Here is a 22,414-nt window from a genome sequence, read left to right on the forward strand (position 1 = left end):
TGTGTGTGTGTGTGTGTGTGTGTGTGTGTGTGTGTGTGTGTGTGTGTGTGTGCGTGTGCGTGTGCGTGTGCGTGTGCGTGTGTGTGTGTGTGCGCGTGTGCGTGTGCGTGTGTGTGTGTCTCCACCTCTCCACAGCAGCAGGCAGAGCTAGGATCAGTTCACGCAGCGCTGAACGCACGTCACACAGAGCTGAAGGCACGACAGGAACAGGCTCCTCAACACAGCTGGCTCTTTTTCTTTGGTTTATGAGATATTTTGGGGGCTTTTCTTCCTTTATTTGAATGGTTTGACAGGAAACAGGGACAGGGTCGGGGAGTGACACACAACACACGTCCACCAGGCTTGGGAATCGAACCCGGGACTTGCTGTGGTATACGCCTCAACCACTCGGCCATCGGCACCCCAACAGAGCTACCTTTTGAAACCCTCACAGCAGCTGTAGTTGGTTCAGTTAAAGGGGGTCTCAGCTACTGTAGTGGTTATTCAGTGAACTTCAGAGGAGGTCTACAGAGGTTCAGTTAAAGGGTCTGGGGTCTCTCTCTCAACATGGTGGGTGGGATGGAGCACGAAGGCCCGGAGAAGAAGCGCTACCTCATCCGGGGCAAGCATGCAGCGCTGATCTGCGCCGCCGTGGTGCTTTGCTCGCTGGCTGTGGGGCTGGGGGTGGGCCTCACCCGGCCCGAGGCCCCCCAACCCCCGCCGACAGAGGAGCCCCCGAAACCCACCGCCGACCCCCCGCCGGCCGACCGAGGACCCTGCAAGCCCTCCACCGACTCCGGCGGGGATTGGAGGAATTTCCGGCTGCCGGACTACGTGAAGCCGGTGCACTACGATCTGCACCTGGAGCCGGACCTGAACACTGACACGTACACAGGCACCGTGCACATCCACCTGGAGCTCCACAAGCCCACCACACACCTGTGGTTGCACATCAGGTAACCGGAACCCCCCCCCCACACACACACACACCCACCCACCCCAGACCTGAAGAGAAACCACATCATTGTCACCTTGCACCGTAAACACAATTCTTGTTGGCTTTAATTTAGTTGTAGGGATGCAACTGCCCATTATCTCCTCAGACATTATATTGACTCATTTTTCTAAGGTGAGAATAATTGATTGTCTGATGAATCACTTAATCAGAATCACATCGCAACGCTTTGTGAGCTGGTAGATCTGTTATTTTTGCAATATAATTTTAAAAAATCGTTTAAATAACTTTTAAAAATCTTTACCATTGAGCTAATAGAGCCTGCCTGCTTGCTCAGGGATAAATTGAATCTTGACCATCAGGTCGAAATTTGTGTCAGATCCTGTGTCTAGGTGAGACATGACCTTTGATCTAAATGTCTCAATAGAAGAGCAGGGAGACAAAATACAACCACCACAACTATATAAGTTATATTGTATTACCATACTCTACCATACAGATTGTATAAGTTATATTGTATTACCATACTCTACCATACAGATTGTATAAGTTATATTGTATTAACATACTCCACCATACAGATTGCATAAATTATATTGTATTAACATACTCTACCATACAGATTGTATAAGTTATATTGTATTAACATACTCTACCATACAGATTGTATAAGTTATATTGTATTAACATACTCTACCATACAGATTGGACACAATTACATTTTATTCATTCAAAAAAAGTTACATAGTGCCTCTTTAAGCCTTCATTTTTACACAAATTATTGTATCCTTAAAAATTTTAATACAGGACTTTTTCTTATAACCTGAGTATGTCTACATTGTGGTATGCTACTTTTACTCAAGTGAAAACTCTAGAGTGGGCTCTAGAGTACTTCTTCCACCACTGTAACTGTGCATGGCGGAGAAGATTAATGTCTTAAAAGATTAAGAAACTTCCACACTGCTCTTTAAATCCAAACAAGATTATGGATTAATTCTTGTGAATATGCAAACCTTGGGCTTGTGCTTGTTGTCAATGGTGGACAGTAACAAAGTACATTTTCTGTATATTTGTTTAGTGTCTGTACTTTACTTGCGTATGTTTTGTGGATACTTATGACTTTCACTCCACATTTCTAAGACAAATAATATTGTACTTTTGCCTCCACTACATTTCTGGAGGAAAAAAGTACATTATGAATTAACCATTTAAGCCCTATTTCAGATTAAAATGGCCGATCGCGATGCGTTGTGTGCTTGTAGATCATTATTTTTTATTTATTTTTGGGTCACGCTGTAATATGAAGAAGTAGGGCGCTAATTTACGAAAAACCATACAAAGTTGAAACAAGTTGATTACAAGGTTTCCGACAGCAACGTTTGTGCTTGCAGTGGTGTAAAGAAACTAAGTACATTTACTCAAATACTGTACTTAAGTCAAATTTTGAGGTATTTTTATTTTACTTGAGTATTTCCAATTGTCTGTACTTTTACTTCTACTCCACTACATCTCAGAGGCAAATATTGTACTTTTACTCCACTACAATTATTTGAAAACTTTAGTTACTTTATAGATTTTGATTATTATTACAAAACATACATGAACCACTTTGGCCCTATCCACAAGTTTCCTAGGGCGTTGTGGGCATCACTTCCTGTCGATTTCATCAGGTATCAGGGATCAAATCGACAGGAAGTGATGCCCACAACGCCGTAGGATTTGAAAATAGCCGATCTACAAGCTTGTGATGCGACGCATTGTGAGCTTGTAGATCTGCTATTTTCAAAAGATGTTCATACATTTGAAAACTTCTAATGGGACATTCTGCATAATGAGCAGTGGTGTAAAGTAACTAAGAACATTTACTCAAGTACTGTACTCAAGTACAATTTTGAGGTACTTTTACTTTACTGGAGTATTTCCAATTGTCTATACTTTTCTAGTATTTCTACAACGCAGTATTGATACTTTTACTTAAGTAAGAAATGCGAGTACTTTTTTGTAAGATTACAAGGTTTCCGACGGCAAACGTTTGTGCGTTGTGTGTCCAGGGAGACTTTCGTGTCGTCGGTACCTGGGCTGCGACTCCAGAGCGTCGGTGACACAGAGCAGAGCGCCGAGGTGGCGGTGAAGGGATGCTTCCAGTACCAACCTCAGCAGTACGTGGTGGTAGAGGCCGCGGAACCCCTGACCCCCACCGCTGAGGGGCAGCTCTACGTCCTCACGCTCACCTTCCAGGGCTGGCTCAACGGCTCACTGGTGGGCTTCTACAGGGTCACCTACACCGAGGACGGACAGACCAAGTAAGACCTATGTGGAAACATGGTCATGCGTGTGTGTGTGTGTGTGTGTGTGTGTGTGTGTGTGTGTGTGTGTGTGTGTGTGTGTGTGTGTGTGTGTGTGTGTGTGTGTGTGTGTGTGTGTGTGTGTGTGTGTGTGTGTATGTTCTCTCTCAATTGGTCTAAAGATAAATGAACCCTATAGCGTTCCTATTCTGTGCCGCGTTGTGACGCTCGTTGTGAGCTTACATTGACTAATTTCGGCAAATACATTTGGTATAGAGGGGGAAAAAGGAGTGGGCCAAGTAAGTAGCCTACAGTAGATATGTAGCGTTGTGAGCTTGTATATCTGCTATTTACGGTGTATATAACTCAGGCGTAACATGCTTGAGTCAGCAGTGAGCACAGTGACAGTGTTAATTACAGGTTCAGAGAGTTGCGACTGTAATAGTAAGCTGTACATTGGTGTTGTTGTGATGTCACCTTGGCTAACATCAGTGGTGTAAAGTAACTAAGTATATTTACTCAAGTACTGTACTTAAGTAAAGTTTTGACTTATTTTTTACTTTACTTGAGTATTTCCAGTTTTCAGTACTTTTACTTCTACTCCACTACATCTCAGAGGCAAATATTGTACTTTTACTCCACTACAATTATTTGAAAACTTTAGTTACTAGTTACTTTTCAGATAAAAATTATGATATTATGAAACATACATTAACCACTTTAGCCCTATTTTATACCTAGGCTATTTGAAAATAGCCGATCTACAAGCAATGCGACGCGCTGTGAGCTTGTAGATCGGCTATTTTCAAATAATTTAGTACTTTTACTTTTGGTACTTTAAGTAAATTTTGATGGCAATACTTTTGTTCTTTTACTCAAGTAAATTTTTAATTCTGGACTTTTACTTGTAACAGAGTATTTCTGTATGGCAGTATTGGTACTTTTAATTAAGTAGAGAATTTGAGTACTTTTTCCACCACTGGCTAACATGCCATTACAAAACCATGACCGACATTAAAAAAACACATGACACAGCACAATCTGGGCCCCATGTACGAGCTGCACCACAGGCTAAAATAACTAGTCATTGTCAGTGGTGTAAAGTAACTAAGTACATTTAAATACTGTAATTAAGTACAATTTTGTGGTATTTTTTACTTTACTGGAGTAGATACATTTTTCAATACTTCTACTCCACTACATCTCAGAGGCAAATATTATACTTTTTACTCCACTACAATTATTTGAAAACTTTAGTTAACACAAACATTAACCACTTTATCCCTACTTAGACCATTTGAAAATAGCAGACCTACAAGCTCACGTGAAGCATTGTGAGCAAAGGTTTTTATTTTTGTTTAATTTATTTATGTATTTGTATTTTTCAATTCTTAAATTTGTCATTTTATTCATGACAATCTCTAAATTATGATTTATTTATGAAAGATATTTGTAATAATTTTTATTTATGTCTTTTTATGTAGGAAACAAAACAGCAACAAAAAAAACAGGGGGAATATTTGCAATTAATTAATAACGAGTCATTTGTGAAACACATGTCTATAATGCATTATAATCTACTTACATTGTATAATTACAGTTACTATATAAGCATGCATCAATACTCATAATGGAATCACAACACAAATCCTTAATAATAAGGCCATAGTATCATAATTGCTGGTCACTCATAGTGTATTATAATTCTCATGTTTAGCGATTGTGCTTACGCCTTCAGAAATGTACTTAAAGCACCCTATAGTGACTTATAATCACTATAATGCATTATAACATTGCGTATGATACACACATTATTTCTATTATCTTAATACAACTGTGATAATTGTATATATACTCCTTGCAAAAGAAAAAAGACAAACACAATGTCTGTGTAAGTATATTTATAATGCATTATAGACATGGGATGCATAAGACGTATTTACAAATGTTTAGATCAGGGGTGTCAAGCTGATTTTGGGGTGACTTGATGAGGGCGACCACTGTTGCAGGTGGTTGGACCATGGTTGCAAACGCGCATGTTCACTTACACAGCTGTAACTTGGCTTTATTTTTCAGCCTGTGGGCTCTGCTATAACTACCGTAGCCTACAAATTGTGTTTATTCTTAAGAAGATTAGCTACTTTAATTACTGACTTTCATAATTGGTATTACAGTTGTGGGCTACAAGACAGTTGGTATAAGATATTTGTTATGAGAGGTGAAATAAACATGCTATTTTTGTTTAAGAAGCAAAAATAGCTTCTTTAAAAGCATTTGAAATTGAATAATAACATTTCTAATAATGCTATAACTACAAATGTGTAAATGGCTACACAACCTTTTTTTTTTACTGAAGGCCTGCTTCCAACTCAGTCAAACTCATTTTTCAACTCAGTCTTTTTTATTGAAGCGATGAACAATAACTTTAGGTGTTTGTAACATTCTACTAAACACTGGGGCCTGGGAAAATACATTCTCATGATGACACAGAATAACAAATGTGATTTGTTTGGCTTATATGTAAGACGTATTTATGATAGTGTAAATGATAGCTAGTGTTATGCAACTGCTGGAACAGATGAAGACACGGGCAGAGATGAGATGGATGAGTCACACACCGTTTGAGAGGAATGAATCGTGAAGAAATGAGAGAAGATACAGCAGTGCTGGATGCCAAGAAATACACTACATTTCTCTCTCTCTCTCTCTCTCTCTCTCTCTCTCTCTCTCTCTCTCTCTCTCTCTCTCTCTCTCTCTCTCTCTCTCTCTCTCTCTCTCTCTCTCTCTGTGTTAGTTGTACAAATGGTGTGACACAAACATCAGGAGTTGTAACCTTCGTTGATTACATATTATATTAGTATTATATGTAATGTTTGTAACTATCATGTAGTGCAGACAGTTTAGGCCACAGGGTCTCAAAGTGGGGTCCAGGGACCCTCAAGGAGTCCTTGAGGTTTGGTGTAGAAAGAGCAGATCAAGTACAAAGCCAACTGTCAAGTTTACAAAGTATTGATGGTTTAAGTGGTTAACTGTCTGAAAACACACATTTATGTTTATGTTTCATCTTTCCCTCAGCTAAGGGGTCCCATGGCCTGAAAAACGTTGAAGACCCCTGTTTTACTGTTGTAAAGTGTTGAGTTTGGACAGCTACAGGGCTGCAGGGAAATCTATTACAATCGTCTGTGTTGTTTTGTTCAGAAAAATCGCTGCTACGGACCACGAGCCCACAGACGCTCGCAAGTCCTTCCCCTGCTTCGATGAACCCAACAAGAAAGCTACGTGGAAGATCTCCATCACACATGACAAGACATATGGAGCTCTGTCCAACATGCCTGTGGAGGTACTGAGAGAGAAAATTGTGGAAACATTTTTACATTTTGGAAACACATATCTTGTTTGGGGGTTCCCTGCCCGCTGCTCCATTTTCAGATGTTGTTCTGCGGCCAAATAAATAATAGAGCCTGCCTGCTTGCTCAGGGGATAAATTGAATCTTGACCATCAGGTCCAAATTCGTGTCAGATCCTACAGGTATGTCTAGGTGAGACATGATCCTTGACACCATCTGAATGTCTCAGTAAAGGAGCAGGGAGACAAAATACAACCACCCCAATTGTATTATATTGTATTAATTCATACTTATACAGATTGTATAAGTTATATTGTATTAACATACTCTACCATACAAATTGTATAAGTTATATTGTATTAACATACCCTACCATACAGATTGTATAAGTTATATTGTATTAACATACTCTACCATACAGATTGTATAAGTTACATTGTATTTAACATACTCTACCATACAGATTGGACAAAATTACATTTTATTCACTAAAAAAGTTACATAGCGAGGCTTTAATTTGGGGTTCCTTGGTATATCGACCATTAATTGACGCATCATGTGTTTTTCCCTCCACGTCCTCTAGGAAATAGAAACTCTGCCCGGCAACAAGGTGAAAACCTCCTTCCTAAGGTCTGTCCCAATGAGCACATACCTGGTGTGTTTCGCTGTGCATGGCTTTGCATATGTGGAGAGAAACTCCTCCAGAGGAATTCCTGTGAGTGACACACACACACACGCACGCACGCACGCACGCACGCATCTTTTATGCTTTACATTCACCCATTCACACGCGCACTGGCGGCAGAGGAAACCATGCAAGGCCCTAACCTGCTCCTCAGGAGCAGTTAGGGGTTCAGTGTCTTGCTCAAGGACACTTTGACAGTAACACTGGGGGGAACCCGGGATTGAACCCAGGAACCTTCCGATTCCCAAGCAAGCGGCCGCTCTACCACTGTTGTGTGGCAATTATGCCGTAGGTCATGTGTCAGCCATTTCTATTTCTATTTAAGTTATTTGTCATATCTGCCCTGTGCAATGTGTGTGTTTACTAACCCTAAAAGCAGACAGAAATTTCTTTTTTTATAATGTCCAATGCCAAAAAACACAAATACATTATTATCGCAATTATTAGAATGACAATTACTCGTCAAGTAAAATGTCATGATCGTGACAACCATACACACACCAATTTGGGAACCCATCTTCAAATAAAAAGGAAAAACAGCGCCCTCTGCTGTTTTTCACTTTTGCATTTGACTCTGGGCGGAGGAATTAACTAGAGCCATGCTCACTGGAAACCGGGGTTTTGGTCTGCCCTCAGCCCTCCACTTCCGGTGGTGCGCCTATGTTTTCATTCCCACTAACAATATTTCTCCACAGAACACTAACACCATTTCTCCCAAAGAACATAGATCCTTTTGGTTATAAGTCCACTTGTTTCTATGATGAAAGAGCAAGTTAAAATGTTACAAACTTTCCGTGGTTTTGTCGGCTCCGAGGACGCTATTGTTAAATGAGTTTCGGTTTGTTTCCAGTGGGAAGCGAGCCGCACACATGTAAATCCCGCCCACTACATTTGATTGGGTAAAGCGCGGCCTGCTTCCTGATCTGAAGGCATGCCCACTTGTAGCCAATGTGCATGGGTCCTCAACACGGCTCCCGACAGATTCAAGCGCAGCTATTAATCTGTTCTTGAGAGATTATACACACACACACACACACACACACACACACACACACACACACACACACACCTCTTGTTTTCTCTCATTGTTTCAGTTAGTTATTGTTTTTGTGTAAAGCCTCGTTTTTTATTGTTTTCTTGTTTTTTGTAAACTCAAATGTTTTGTGACTTCTTGTTATTTGCTTAGTTTTAGTTAACTATAATAACTTCTTGTGTTGTCTCCTTGTTTGCTTGCAGCTGCGGATATACGCACAGCCCAGCCAGATCGGGACAGCAGAGTACGCAGCAAACACCACCAAGGTTATCTTTGACTACTTTGAGGAATACTTCAACATGAACTACTCCATCACTAAACTAGGTAACAGTACATTTACTATATCGTTGCTGTCAGGCGGAAACCTTGTACATCCAAAAGCCATACTTTTCAAGAAATGGAAAACAAGAATGTGTGTCCAGTGTAGTTATTATTTAGTCAAAACTCTTGATAACACACTTAAAGCTGCAACTTTCCTCTTCTACCCTGGATTTGAACCCGGTTTCCTGTGCAAGTGCTGACATTTTTTCCATTGAGCTAATAGAGCCTGCCTGCTTGCTATGGGAAGACATTTAATATTGACCAGGTTGAAATTGGTGTTAGACATGACCTTTGACTAATGTCTCAATAGAAGAGCAGGGAGACAAAATACAACCACCCCAATTGTATAAGTTATATTGTATTAACATATTCTACCATACAGATTGTATAAGTTATATTGTATTAACATACTCTACCATACAGATTGTATAAGTTATATTCTATTAACATACTCTACCATACAGATTGGACATTACGTTTTATTCATAAAAAAATAAGTTACGTAGTGCTGCCTTAATCACTTTAAAACAAATAAAAAGCAAACATAGCAGATCTACAAGCTCACAGTGTGTCATGCTGCGACACGTTGTGAGCTTGTAGATCTGCTGTTTTTGTTACTCCTGTACTATAGTATTCTGTACTACACTATAGTATGATGGGCATAAAAACAAACAAAAAAACAAACACATAAAACGTTGAAATATAGAGCTACAAGGTTTCAAGTAAAGAGTAAAGAGTTTAAATATTAACAGCATGAACCCTAGCATCCCTACTCTGGGTGTCATAATAGGTGAACATTTTGCAAACGTAGCAGATTCATAAGCTCACAACACGACATGTTGCGTCACGTCGTGAGCTTGTAGATCTACTATTTTCGGCAAAGAGATTTGGTGTACAGGGAAAAGGGGGGGGGGGAACCCTAACCTCGGGCTATTCATAATATAAGTAGGCCTGTATAGGGTTTGAGTGGTTTGATATATATATATATATTCGTTGCTGTCCGGCAGGAACCAGCTAACTCAATTTTTCCGCTTTTGCATGTTTTTTCCATAAATCAGGGCCATTGAACACCTGTGTGTCTGTGTGTTGGTAAAAAAAAATATTGAACCAATGAAAAGTATTAGAAAGTGCTTCTGACAAAAGCAGCTAACTCCATAGGATCCTCAAACTTTCTGCTAAACCAGCTAACTCCACCAAAGTGGGTTGGAGTTAGCTGGTTTTGCTGACTCCAGGCTCCACCCCCTTTTGACCTCCAACCTCATTGTGAGCTTGGAGGTCCATTTAGCTGTTCTTATCAATGATGAACAAAACCTCCTAACTCCACTTTTGTTTTGTTTTTTTCATTTCCTGAAAAATGAACATTTTGGAGTTAGCTGGTTCCTGCCGGACAGCAGAGATATATCAAACAGTGCAGTGATAGTAATCATTGCTTGCGTGCGTGCGTGCATCCGTCCGTGTGCGATGCAATGACCCCCACGTATTTGCAAATATAACAGCAGAGAGGTTTTCTTATTGGAAGTCGGCTGCGCCTTTGATTCAAATTTAGAGGAAGCTTTCCTGACTAAATAAGTAACCATTAGTACAAGTCATTACACATCTAGGCTATAAGTGTCAGCTCATTGTGTATATTTTTGTCAGCTCGGGTCATGTCCACAGTGGATAATGGGGTTGTCCAAGTGTAAGGCAAAGCAGCTTGCAAAATAATGTTGCATCTCTTGCATTTTAGGCAGTCAATCTATTTGGAGGAGCTTCCTGTCCGCATTTTCTTTTCCCGGTATTGGTAATATGGCAGACTGAAGTGTATGACCTATGACCCACAGTATGTTGACTGTGAATATGTGTTGTTGTTGTGTACATTCTGTACATTAACTTGTTTGGATCCATGCACTGAGACACATGCTATTTAGAGTATGTAGGACATCAGAAGCAACAGAAAAATATTTGGACAGACAGACTTAGATAAAGAAATTAAAATGTGTTACAGGTGGTAAAGGTAGGGCTGATTTTAATTACTTAATGTGCTGCTGGAATTAACCTATAATAATACATCATCATTTAATGCATCGCGTAATGTATGTTTTCTATTAATAATATATATACATTTTTTAAATCAAGTAATTGTAGTTGAGTTAAAAAGTACTATTGCCTCAATAAGTAGTGGAGTAGAAGTATAAAGTCTCAAGAAATGGAAATACTTTACACCACTGATCACATTCATATCCATTGGTGAGAGTCTTTTGCCAAGGCGGTTGGCTATGAAGTCAAGGTGTGATAACATTGATAACTGGGGTCATTGTGTGTCTGGGAGTGGAAAGAGACCATAAGGAAATGAGACGTGATAAGAAGTGTCTTTATTGTGGTGATTTAGATAAGATAGTCATCCTTGACTTCAACAGTGATTCAACAGTGGTGTAAAGTAACTCAATACATTTAATAAGGTGCTGTAAGTCAGTACGGTTTTGAGGTACTTTTACTTTACTTGAGTATGTCCATGTTTCAATTCTTTATCCTTCTACTTCACTACATCGCAAAGGAAAGTTCACTTTTCTATTCCACCACAATTATTTGAAAACTTGACTTACTAGTTAATTTGTAGACTTAGATTATTATTACAAAACAAACATAGATTGACCACCGGTTTTATATTTTGTCAAAAATAGCCGATCTACAAGCTCAAATCGTGTCGCGATGCAACCTATTTCATACTTTGTCTATTCAAAATGTAGCAGATCAATCTATGGATCTGATATTTTTGCTATTTTTGCAGATTCTTGACAACAAAACCATGAAATGTTTTTCTATGATTTAATAGTTAGTTTTTTTTGTCAAAACCGTTTCACTCAGTTTTTGAAAACCCTCTTTTTCTTGTTCTTTAGTTAGCTAGGATCTTATTGGGTTAGTTTCAATTACTTATGATAACCCTGTCTTTGTTGTTGTGATGCAGATAAGATAGCCATCCCTGACTTTGGCACGGGAGCCATGGAGAACTGGGGTCTGATCACCTACAGAGAGACCAACCTGTTGTATGATGAGACGCAGTCATCTTCTTACAACAAGCAGAGAGTGGCCAGCGTCATCGCCCACGAACTGGTGCACCAGGTACACACACAGACAGACATGAGCAGAAAAATTGCATTTCTTAATTTTTTTTACTTACCCACATGCAAGTATATTTGTATAAAATATCATTCATAAGGTTTTGTATGTAGTATATACTATACGTTAGGGTTAGGGGTACTATAGAAACTATCATCGACTGACTCGTTAACCAGATCCAAGGCCACTTCGAGAATATGCTTTAGGCTGTGCTAACCAACTGGATTCTCTTTGATGCTTCTCGTCCTGTTAGTGATGAATCTCTCTCAGAGTAGCTGCTGGAACTGAACTACCGAGGGATGTTAAGCCCCTCTTATAATGCTGGTTGCGGTCCTGACATCACTATGGTGATGTCAGATAGTGTCAGACGTCTCTATATATGGAGCTGCCTATGTTAGTTATGCCCAAATATGGGACCATGACGTCAGTCCTGGACGTGATGGTTATGTCTATACATGGAGTTTCTGGGAAGGGTTCGCTGATGTCAGACTCCGTACATATGGCACGTTTAGGTCCCTATGACGACTTTGCAGGTATATCGTCTCCATCTATGGGGATCTCCATATATAGGCTATTGCTGGCAAATATGCCCTGAATGTTTTCTACAGCCGCCCCACGGATTTCCGGTGGAAATACGTAAAAATCCGAAAACATTTCCTTGCATATGCCGCCAGTATTTGTCTGTGCCACCCTTTTTGTCTGCTCCGCATGTTTGACCCGTCGTACATCACCCGCGGTATTGATGAGTCCGCCGCCCCCTGAGGACATTCGGTGAGTTCCTTTGTTATGAAGTTTGGATAATATATCCTCTTGAAAGTGCCTTCCACGTTCTAAACGACGCTTTACCTGGGGTCGGCCGCCGCCCCATGAAGCTCTGGCATTCTCAAATTCACTTGTCTAACTGTAGGCTCTTGTACCAGAAGGTGGAGCAGCGGTGTGCTCAGTAGGTGGAGCAGCAGCGTGCTCAGTAGGTGGAGCAGCAGTGTGCTCAGTAAGTGGAGCAGCAGCGTGCTCAGTAGGTGGAGCAGCAGTGTGCGCAGTAGGTGGAGCATCAGCGTGCTCAGTAGGTGGAGCATCAGCGTGCTCAGTAGGTAAATATTGAACTTTATGGCCATCAGGCTGAGGTAGTGGACCACCTTCCACTCACCTCCCTTGACCTCCCGAGGTAGTGGACCACCTTCCACTCACCTCCCTTGACCTCCTGAGATGGAGCAGCAGCGTGCTCAGTAGATGGAGCATCAGCGTGCTCAGTAGGTGGAGCATCAGCGTGCTCAGTAGGTAAATATTGAACTTTCTGGCCATCAGGCTGAGGTAGTGGACCACCTTCCACTCACCTCCCATGACCTCCTGAGATGGAGCAGCAGCGTGCTCAGTAGATGGAGCAGCAGCGTGCTCAGTAGGTAGATATTGAACTTTCTGGCCATCAGGCTGAAGTAGTGGACCACCTTCCACTCACCTCCCTTGACCTCCCGAGGTAGTTTACCACCTTCCACTCACCTCCCACTCACCTCCCGAGGTAGTGGACCACCTTCCACTCACTTCCCACTCACCTTCCCTCCTGAGGTAGTGGACCACTTTCCACTCACCTCCTTTGACCTCCTAACTGGGTTGTAAGGCCAGCTAGTCGGCCAGCTAATCGTCCTGGTCTATGTGATCCGTGATCTTGACCTCCTGAGGTAGTGGACCACTTTCCACTCACCTCCTTTGACCTCCCCCACGGGAAACCTGATCTTCATCTTCTGGCATTACGCTGCCCCATGTTGAACTAAAGGACTGTATCTGACGTGCCTGGAACGATGAGATCGACCAGACTGCTGTGCCCTAGGCATATCGATCTCACAGTCGGTCTTGGATCCGGCTCCTCGGAGGACCAATATAGAAACTATCATCGACTGACTCGTTAACCAGATCCAAGGCCACTTCGAGAATATGCTTTAGGCTGTGCTAACCAACTGGATTCTCTTTGATGCTTCTCGTCCTGTTAGTGATGAATCTCTCTCAGAGTAGCTGCTGGAACTGAACTACCGAGGGATGATAAGCCCCTCTTATAATGCTGGTTTGCGGTCCTGACATCACTATGGTGATGTCAGATAGTGTCAGACGTCTCTATATATGGAGCTGCCTATGTTAGTTATGCCCAAATATGGGACCATGACGTCAGTCCTGGACGTGATGGTTATGTCTATACATGGAGTTTCTGGGAAGGGTTCGCTGATGTCAGACTCCGTACATATGGCACGTTTAGGTCCCTATGACGACTTTGCAGGTATATCGTCTCCATCTATGGGGATCTCCATATATAGGCTATTGCTGGCAAATATGCCCTGAATGTTTTCTACAGGTACTATACGTAACCCTAACCCTGTATATAGAAATACTAACTGGTGGTTGTCACAAAATCCAAGACACACCTGGACCACGAGTCATGACACACCAGTGTGCCTCGCCCTAGAGCAAAAGTCCATCCATCCATCCATCCATCTTCAACCGCTTATCCGGAGTCGGGTCGCGGGGGCAACAGTTCCAGCAGAGAGCTCCAGACTTTCCTCTCCTGAGCAACATTAGCAACTTCCTCCTGGGGGATTCCGAGGCGTTCCCGGGCCAGTGTGGAGATGTAATCTGCCCATCTGGTCCTTGGTCTGCCCCGGGGTCTCCTCCCAGTGGGACGTGCAGCGAGGACCTCCCTAGGGAGACGCTCGGGAGGCATCCGTACTAGATGCCCGAACCACCTAAGCTGGCTCCTTTCCAAGCGAAGGAGCAGCGACTCTACTCCGAGTCTCTCCCGGGTGACCGAACTTCTCACCCTATCTCTAAGGGAGATGCCAGCCACCCGTTTTAGAAAACTCATTTCGGCCGCTTGTACCCGCGACCCTGTTCTTTCGGTCATGACCCACACTTCATGACCATAGGTTAGAGTAGGAACGAAGATTGCTCGGAAGACCGAGAGCTTTGCCTTCTGGCTCAGCTCTCTTTTCGTCACCACAGTGCGGTACAGCGACTGAAATACCGCTCCTGCTGCTCCGATTCTCCGGCTGATCTCCTGCTCCGTCCTCCCCTCACTCGTGAACAAGACCCCGAGATACTTAAACTCCTTCACCTGGGGCAAAGCCTCATTCCCTACCCGGACTGCACAATCCACCGGTTTCCTGCTGAGAACCATGGCCTCAGATTTGGAGATGCTGATTTTCATCCCAGCCGACGCACACTCGACTGCGAACCGATCCAGTGAGAGCTGAAGGTCCCGGACCGATGGTGCCATCAGGACCACATCATCCGCAAAAAGCAGTGACGCAACCCTTAGCTCACCGATCCGTATACCCTCTCCGCCACGACTTCGCCTCGAGATCCTGTCCATGAATATCACAAACAGGATAGGTGACAAGGCGCAGCCCTGTCTGAGACCAACCCCCACTGGAAAAGAATCCGACTTACTGCCGAGCACACGGACACAGCTCTCGCTTTGGGCGTACAGAGATTGGATGGCCCTCAACAAGGTCCCCCTCACCCCATATTCCCGCAGCACCTCCCACAGAAACTCCCGGGGGACCCGGTCATATGCCTTCTCCAAATCCACAAAACACATGTAGACCGGATATGCATACTCCCAGGCCCTCTCTAGGATCCCTGCCAGAGTAAAGAGTTGGTCAGTTGTTCCACGACCAGGACGGAAACCACATTGCTCCTCTTGAATCTGAGGTTCGACTATCGGCCGGACCCTCCTTTCCAGTACCTTGGCGTAAACTTTCCCAGGGAGGCTGAGTAATGTGATACCTCTGTAATTGGCACACAACCTCTGGTCACCCTTTTTGAAAAGTGGGACCACCACCCCAGTCTGCCACTCCCTCGGTACTGTCCCAGACTTCCACGCGATGTTGAAAAGACGTATCAACCAAGACAGCCCCTCAACACCCAGAGCCTTCAGCATTTCTGGACGAATCTCATCAACCCCCGGAGCTTTGCCACTGTGGAGTTGTTTAACTACCTCAGTGACTTCCTTCCGGGAGATTGACGCCGATCCCCCATCATCCTCAGGCTCTGCTCCTGTCAGGGAGGGTGGGTCTGATGTCATTGGGTTTAGGAGTTCCTCAAAGTGTTCCTTCCACCTCCCTAAGACTTCCTCACTTGAAGTCAGCAGAGCCCCATCCTTGCTGTATACAGCTTGGATGGTTCCCCGCTTTCCCCTCCTGAGGTGCCGTATGGTCGTCCAGAACAACTTTGGTGCCGCCCGAAAGTCCTTCTCCATGGATTCCCCGAACTCCTCCCACACCCGCTGCTTAGCCTCCGTCACAGCTGTGGCTGCCGCCCTTCGGGCCTGTCGGTACCTTGCAACTGCCTCCGGAGTCCCCTGGGATATCATACCCCGATAGGCCTCCTTCTTCAGTCGGACGGCTTCCCTGACCACCGCTGTCCACCAGGGTGTTCGAGGGTTACCGCCCCTTGAGGCACCTAAGACCTTCTGACAGCTCACAGCCGCAGCTTTAGCAATAGAGGCTTTGAACATTGCCCATTTCCTGTTCAATGCCCCCAACCTCCACAGGGATGCCAGAGAAGTCCCGCCGGAGGTGGGAATTAAATTCCTTCCGAACAGAGGTCTCCTCCAAACGTTCCCAGTTCACCCGCACTACACGCTTGGGTTTGCCAGGTCTGTCCAGAGGCTTCCCCCGCCATCTGAACCAACTCACCACCAGATGGTGATCAGTTGACAGTTCCGCCCCTCTCTTCACCCGAGTGTCCAGAACATAAGGCCTCAGATCAGCTGATACGATTACAAAATCGATCATTGATCTTTGGCCTAGGGTACTCTGGTACCAAGTACACTTATGAGCATCCTTATGTTTGAACATGGTGTTTGTTATTGTCAGTCCATGACTAGCACAGAAGTCCAATAACAAGCCACCACTCAGGTTCAGATCAGGGAGACCGTTCCTCCCAATCACGCCAGTCCAAGTATCCCCGTCATTGCCCACGTGTGCGTTGAAGTCCCCCAGCAAGACTATGGAATCCCCCACCGGAGCCCCATGCAGGACCCCATGCAGGGTATCCAAAAAGGCCGAATACTCTGAACTCTTGTTTGGCGCGTACGCACAGACAACAGTCAGAGTTTTCCCCCCATCAACCCTTAGGCGGAGGGAGGCGACTCTCTTGTCCACCGGGGTGAACCCCAACGTGATGGCACTCAACCGGGGGCTTGTGAGTATCCCCACACCCGCCTGAGACCTCACACCCTGAGCAACTCCAGAATAAAACAAGGTCCACCCCTTGTCCAGGAGTTTGGTTCCAGAGTCCTTGCTATGTGTGGAGGCAAGCCCCACCAGGTCTAACCGGTAGCGCTCTGCCTCCCGCACCAGCTCAGGCTCCTTCCCCACCAGCGTAGTTACGTTCCACATCCCAAAAGTCAGCCTCTGCTGCCCCTGATTGGTCCGTCTGGAACCTCTGCTGTCACTGCCACCCATCTGACAGTGCACCCGACCCCACTGGTTCCGATCGCGGGTGGTGGGCCCACGTGGCGGCGAAGATCTGCCCACGTTCCTTCTTCGGGCTGTGCCCGGCCGGGCTCCGTGGTTAGCCCGGCCACCAGGCGCTCGCTGACGAGCCCTTCCTCCGGGCCTGGCTCCAGAGGAGGGCCCCGGGCTTCCTCCGGGCCGGGTCGCATCACTTCGTCTTGAATTGTCCATGAAGTGTTTGGTGAACCATTCTTAGTCTGGCCCCTCCCCCGAGACCACTTTGCCATGGGAGACCCTACCAGGAGCACTAGGCTCCCGACAACACAGCTCCCAGGTTCATTGGGGCACACAAACCTCTCCACCACGGTAAGGTGATGGTTCCTTGGAGAGAGCAAAAGTCATGACACAATAATAATAATAATAATAATAATAATAATAATAATAATAATAAGGGTAATAATAATAATAATAATAATAATAAGGGTAATAATAATAATAATAATAATAATAATAATAGCAATATACAGTATGCATTGACACGTCTATGTACAGTCATGAAAGTAGAACATCTATACTGCCCCCCCCCCTCTCTCTCTCTCTTTCTCTCTCTCTCTCTCTCTCTCTCTCTTTCCCATCCGTCTGTTTGCTAATTGCTTGTGTGCCAATTGTGTTTGCATCAGCAGTCAGTCCAAGGTTGTGATTTGAAATGTGTCGATGATTAATGGTGGTTTTCACTTTGCCAGTCCTTGGCTTTTACTGTATGTCATCAACATTACAGCTGTACAAGATGACAGCCAGTTGTACATGAAGCTAAAGAATAATGTCACGTAGGATGAGATGTACATAGCTCTACTGTATGTGAAAGTCTTATAGGAAAGATACCTGCCTGCCTGCGTGCGTGCGTGCGTGCGTGCGTGCGTGCGTGCGTGCGTGTGCTTGTGTGGACAAACAGGGACATTGTCAACTACTAACATTCATTAGAAGGACAATATCAGTCACCAGAAGCAGGGACGTGTGGTTCTGTTTCAAAGACCAGTTTGTGGCAGCATGGAAACCACATATTTCACATGGTTAAAAACCACCTCAGACAGGCGGAGGTTATGCCTTGCTCAACAGTCTGATGGTAGCCATACAGTACTTAGTTACTTTCCACCACTGGAAACTGGGGGGAGAGGCCAGGTCCCACCAGTCACTTTACAAGCCCTTTGAGCGCTGCATCATATTTGAACTCTCCCCTCCAGCTGTGATTTACATCAGAGCACTGGCATATTCCATACCGTCATCAAATATAGATGCAGAACACATGTGTGCTGCTGTGCAGACACACTAACAGGCCAACATCTCAGCCTCAAATAAGTATGGACAGACAGGTATGGTACAAATGTAATTTGTACTCTCTGAGCTAAATTAACTCTCAGGAGTTTGCAGTGATAGTTTGTCCAGATAAAAAGGTTTTGATAAAAAGCTAATTACTGTATGTTGACCAGGACAAGTCACATCATGACCAGCTGATGTATATATATTTTTTAAAGTTTAGTATGGCAGTAGTCGCTGTGATCGACAGTTTGAGGAGTTATTTGAATGTGACTCCGCCCCCTTTTTGGTAGGAAGGGGGGGGGGGGGGGGGGGGGCGGTCTCGTTCTTGCATTCAGCCAATCTCGTTCTTGCATTCAGCCAAGTGCCAGTATGGGCGGGGCCCATAGACTGTATAAAAGAGATGGACAAAGTCACACCCCCAGACTCTACAGACCGTAAATGAAGCCTATTTTTCAACGATTTCAAATCCGCCATCTTTAATACATACAAAAAAGCAACCGGAAATCAATCGTTAAATGAATGCTATTGGTTGGGTAGCTTGTCAATCAAGAGCCGTGGCGGGGAATGAATGCTATTGGTTGTGTAGCTTGTCAATCAAATCATCCCACCCCTCCTATAGCACAACCTACTTTATCGTAAATCTTTTCAATAAATGGGACCATAATTTACCAAATCGCATATCATGATGATTGAAAGAAGACTTTAGACTATAGCGACTGGAAGCATATAGTATGTATGACAATGTTTATTAAGGTAAGAAAATCAAGTCTAAAGTTCGTCAAAAACCCATCCACTTGCATTGACACCAGCAGGGGTAAAACAGCGAAACTACAGGCCATTCATATGAACTGTTACTTGAACTCACTTCCTATATGGACTCAATTTCAGAACAGGAAGCTGCACCCATGGCGGGGCCTTATGAATCAGGCTGCAGAAACATATCACACAAGAGGCCCAATTTATTTCCAATATGGCTGCTGTGCATAGAGCCTATACAGTATTAGTTGCAGAAGTACAAGGGTGCATTTACAACAGGAATAATGTACGCCGAGCATGTGATCCTGACGCTTTTATGAGGTTTTATGGCAGGGCTGAATCTGATCTCTCACAGATAGGTGCTAGAGAGGCAGTCTGTAAAGATTTATGGACCGATTACAGGAACATGTCATTGTCACCACACCATAAAGTCATAAAGAACACACGCTTGTCCTCAAGTCATCAGACATCCAACAATCCTCAAGGACTACCTTACCTCCAAACAAAATATTCACTATATTTACAATATAAAAATGCAGAACTGTACATTCTTTTCATGATCTTTTCAGATTTGTACTTGCACGTTCCGCACCGCATGCAACAAAGTGTAGCAAGCCAATAACAGTATAAAAGCCAATATTTCATGTCAAGATGCCCCCCCCACACACCCACACACACAATAGTTCCAAAACATTCTTACATTGGATGGACTCATGAAATATATTTGTTTTTATACGCACGCACGCACGCACGCACGCACGCACGCACGCAGGCAGGCAGGCAGGCAGGCAGGCAGGCAGACAGACAGACAGACAGACAGACAGACAGACACGTGAGCAGTTAATGGTTCAATCTCAACCCTAACATTAACCCCAATTACACTGAACCGTATAAGCTAATGATAGCTGTACTGTCCAAGACAGCGCTGGACATTCATAATAATAATAATTAGAATAGCTCAGATTTATAGAGCGCTTTTCTAGGTACCCAAAATTGCTTAACATGAAAGAAAAGTGAGGAATTAACTTCATTAAGAAAAGATACATAATAATAAAAAAAACTCATCTCTAATGATTGGGGAGTGCATTCCAGAGGGAGGGGGGCAGCAACAGAGAAAGCGGTTCTTGGTCTTGGGGAGCTCCAGGATGTTGGGGACATGTACAACCCAACCACCTTCTACACCTGCACCATAGAGGAGGGTTGTCACCACCATTACATTTTAGCTGACCACTAATTCACACAGTGATGTGTTCTACCGTGGTACGCTGTATACGCAGTATGCCCTGTAGATTTTTTTCGTTGTCACCGTCTACATCCAAAAACTGTTCAAAACAGCGTATCTGATACGTTGATACGGTCTGATACGCTACTGCCCAGGAGTGGCTGGAAGAATGTGGGCTAACTCAAGAATGTGGGCTAACTCTGAGTTGATGGCTTATCATGTGTGTAGCTATTGTTCTTGAGGTGATAAGTAATGGCTGTGACGGAATTCACACATTAACTCAACGACGCGAATACTAATGAAGTACTCTAATCAGGCAGTGATTAGAGTACTTCATTAGTATTCGCGTATGCGCGTCATAGCACAGCATAAAAGGCAATGCAATGTTGGTTTTAGTTCAGTCTGTTCCTGACTCTTGGAAACGAAGCTGGGCAGCCCCGGCTTGTTTGTGTCTTCAATGCCAAGTTAATACTATTCTGTAATAGATACATGAATGCTTGCTGTTAACTATTATATCTGATAAGCCTAATCAGCATCTATTTATAACAATCCTTGCGCAGTTGCGCTCTGGTGATAATCCAAAAGCAGCTCGGAAGTGGTTGAGTTCAGGTGTAACATCAGAAACACTAGAAAATCAGTAAAAGCATATTGCGTTGCAAAATTGTTAAAAACATTTTTTTGTGCAATTTTTTTTACATTCAATTAATTATAGACGCGCACATGTGCGCATGCTGTGCGTGTGGGAGGCAGGGAATAATCATAGTATACCCTCCAAAAAAATCTAGAACACACCACTGAATTCACAAACAATTGACAGTGATTAATGATAATCCATCTCCCAGGGGTCTAGCGCATTGTAACGGGGACAGACTCCCGTGTTATCGGCCGACACCGACAATAAGCCTCTCCCGACCTACTTATGAATACAAATAATAATAATAATAATAATAATAATAATAAATATATTTTTTATAACAAAAAATAAAAATGAATGCAAATAAATAAATATATAGCCCATCTACTGGTTTGCAGAATAAATCTTTGAAAAATTCCTTTCTTCTTTTGTATTTCTTTCCTTAAATGTCCCAAACATAGATCTCAGGTTGAAAGTGATTAAAAGAGTATGGGTGATTAGGCAGAAATAATTGCGGTCAGGTGGTGATATAATAATTATGACAGGCCTACACAGGACCATGCAGAGCCTGCTGCCGAGCACTGGTTCTCAACCTCAGGTACGGGGTACCAGGGGTTTAATGTCAAGGACCCCCAGTTTGATTAGACCACAGACCCCCATTGTATTCAGTTATTTTGATTTGTTTTTATATTATTTGCTCTGGGTCCATTTGGTTCCATTTGTACATTCTCAGAGCTACAGACCCGCAAGGGTCCATTTGGACCCCCGGTGGTCCCCGGACCCTATGTTGACAAACAGTGCTTTACAGGATCACAAGGTCCTGTGGAGAGAGCGGTATGGTCAGCTGAACACATCTCTGCATTCCTCAAACTGCAGGACATCTTAAAAGGAAAAAAAAAGAAAAAAGAAGCTCCTGCCCTATGGGCCACATGGCTTCAGGGAACTGGTGCTATCCAAGACTGCTTGCTTGCTTGCTTGCTTGCTTGCTTGCTTGCTTGCTACTTACTTACTTACATATAGCAACATAAGTTGTTTGCGAAAACCCTTAGGATTTAGAAGGCATTTTGTTGCAGTCGGCAAGAACGACTCGTTTTGAGCTCGTCGATCTGCTACTTTTGCGGACACTGCATTCATGATTTGAGGCATTTTGTTCTAAAAATGTGTTTTGCTAAATTTGACCTGCTGGTGGCGCTACAACAGGCCAATGTTAAAAGGGTGGCATTTTTTCCTCAACATAGTGTGAATGTGTGTGGAAAGTTTCACCGCAAGCAGACGCTGCGTTCATGATTTGCTGCATTTTGTTCCAAACAAGGCACTACTGCCAATCTTAGCCAATCAGG

General features: G+C 43.7%; 1 protein-coding gene across 1 annotated transcript in view; it reads left to right on the plus strand.

Moving 5' to 3' along the window:
* Positions 1-200: 200 nt before the first annotated feature.
* The window catches only part of enpep (glutamyl aminopeptidase), a 49,425-nt gene continuing 27,211 nt past the window's right edge, over positions 201-22,414 (plus strand). The window contains exons 1-6 of the mRNA XM_080415130.1: positions 201-935; positions 2,986-3,237; positions 6,418-6,559; positions 7,150-7,281; positions 8,488-8,608; positions 11,550-11,704. Of these exons, the coding sequence (XP_080271256.1) occupies positions 547-935; positions 2,986-3,237; positions 6,418-6,559; positions 7,150-7,281; positions 8,488-8,608; positions 11,550-11,704 (1,191 nt within the window). The 5' untranslated portion in view covers positions 201-546. The remainder of the gene's footprint in view (positions 936-2,985; positions 3,238-6,417; positions 6,560-7,149; positions 7,282-8,487; positions 8,609-11,549; positions 11,705-22,414) is intronic.

This window comes from Gymnoscopelus braueri, assembly GCF_963280865.1.
Source record: "Gymnoscopelus braueri genome assembly, chromosome: 19".
Classification (NCBI taxonomy): domain Eukaryota; kingdom Metazoa; phylum Chordata; class Actinopteri; order Myctophiformes; family Myctophidae; genus Gymnoscopelus; species Gymnoscopelus braueri.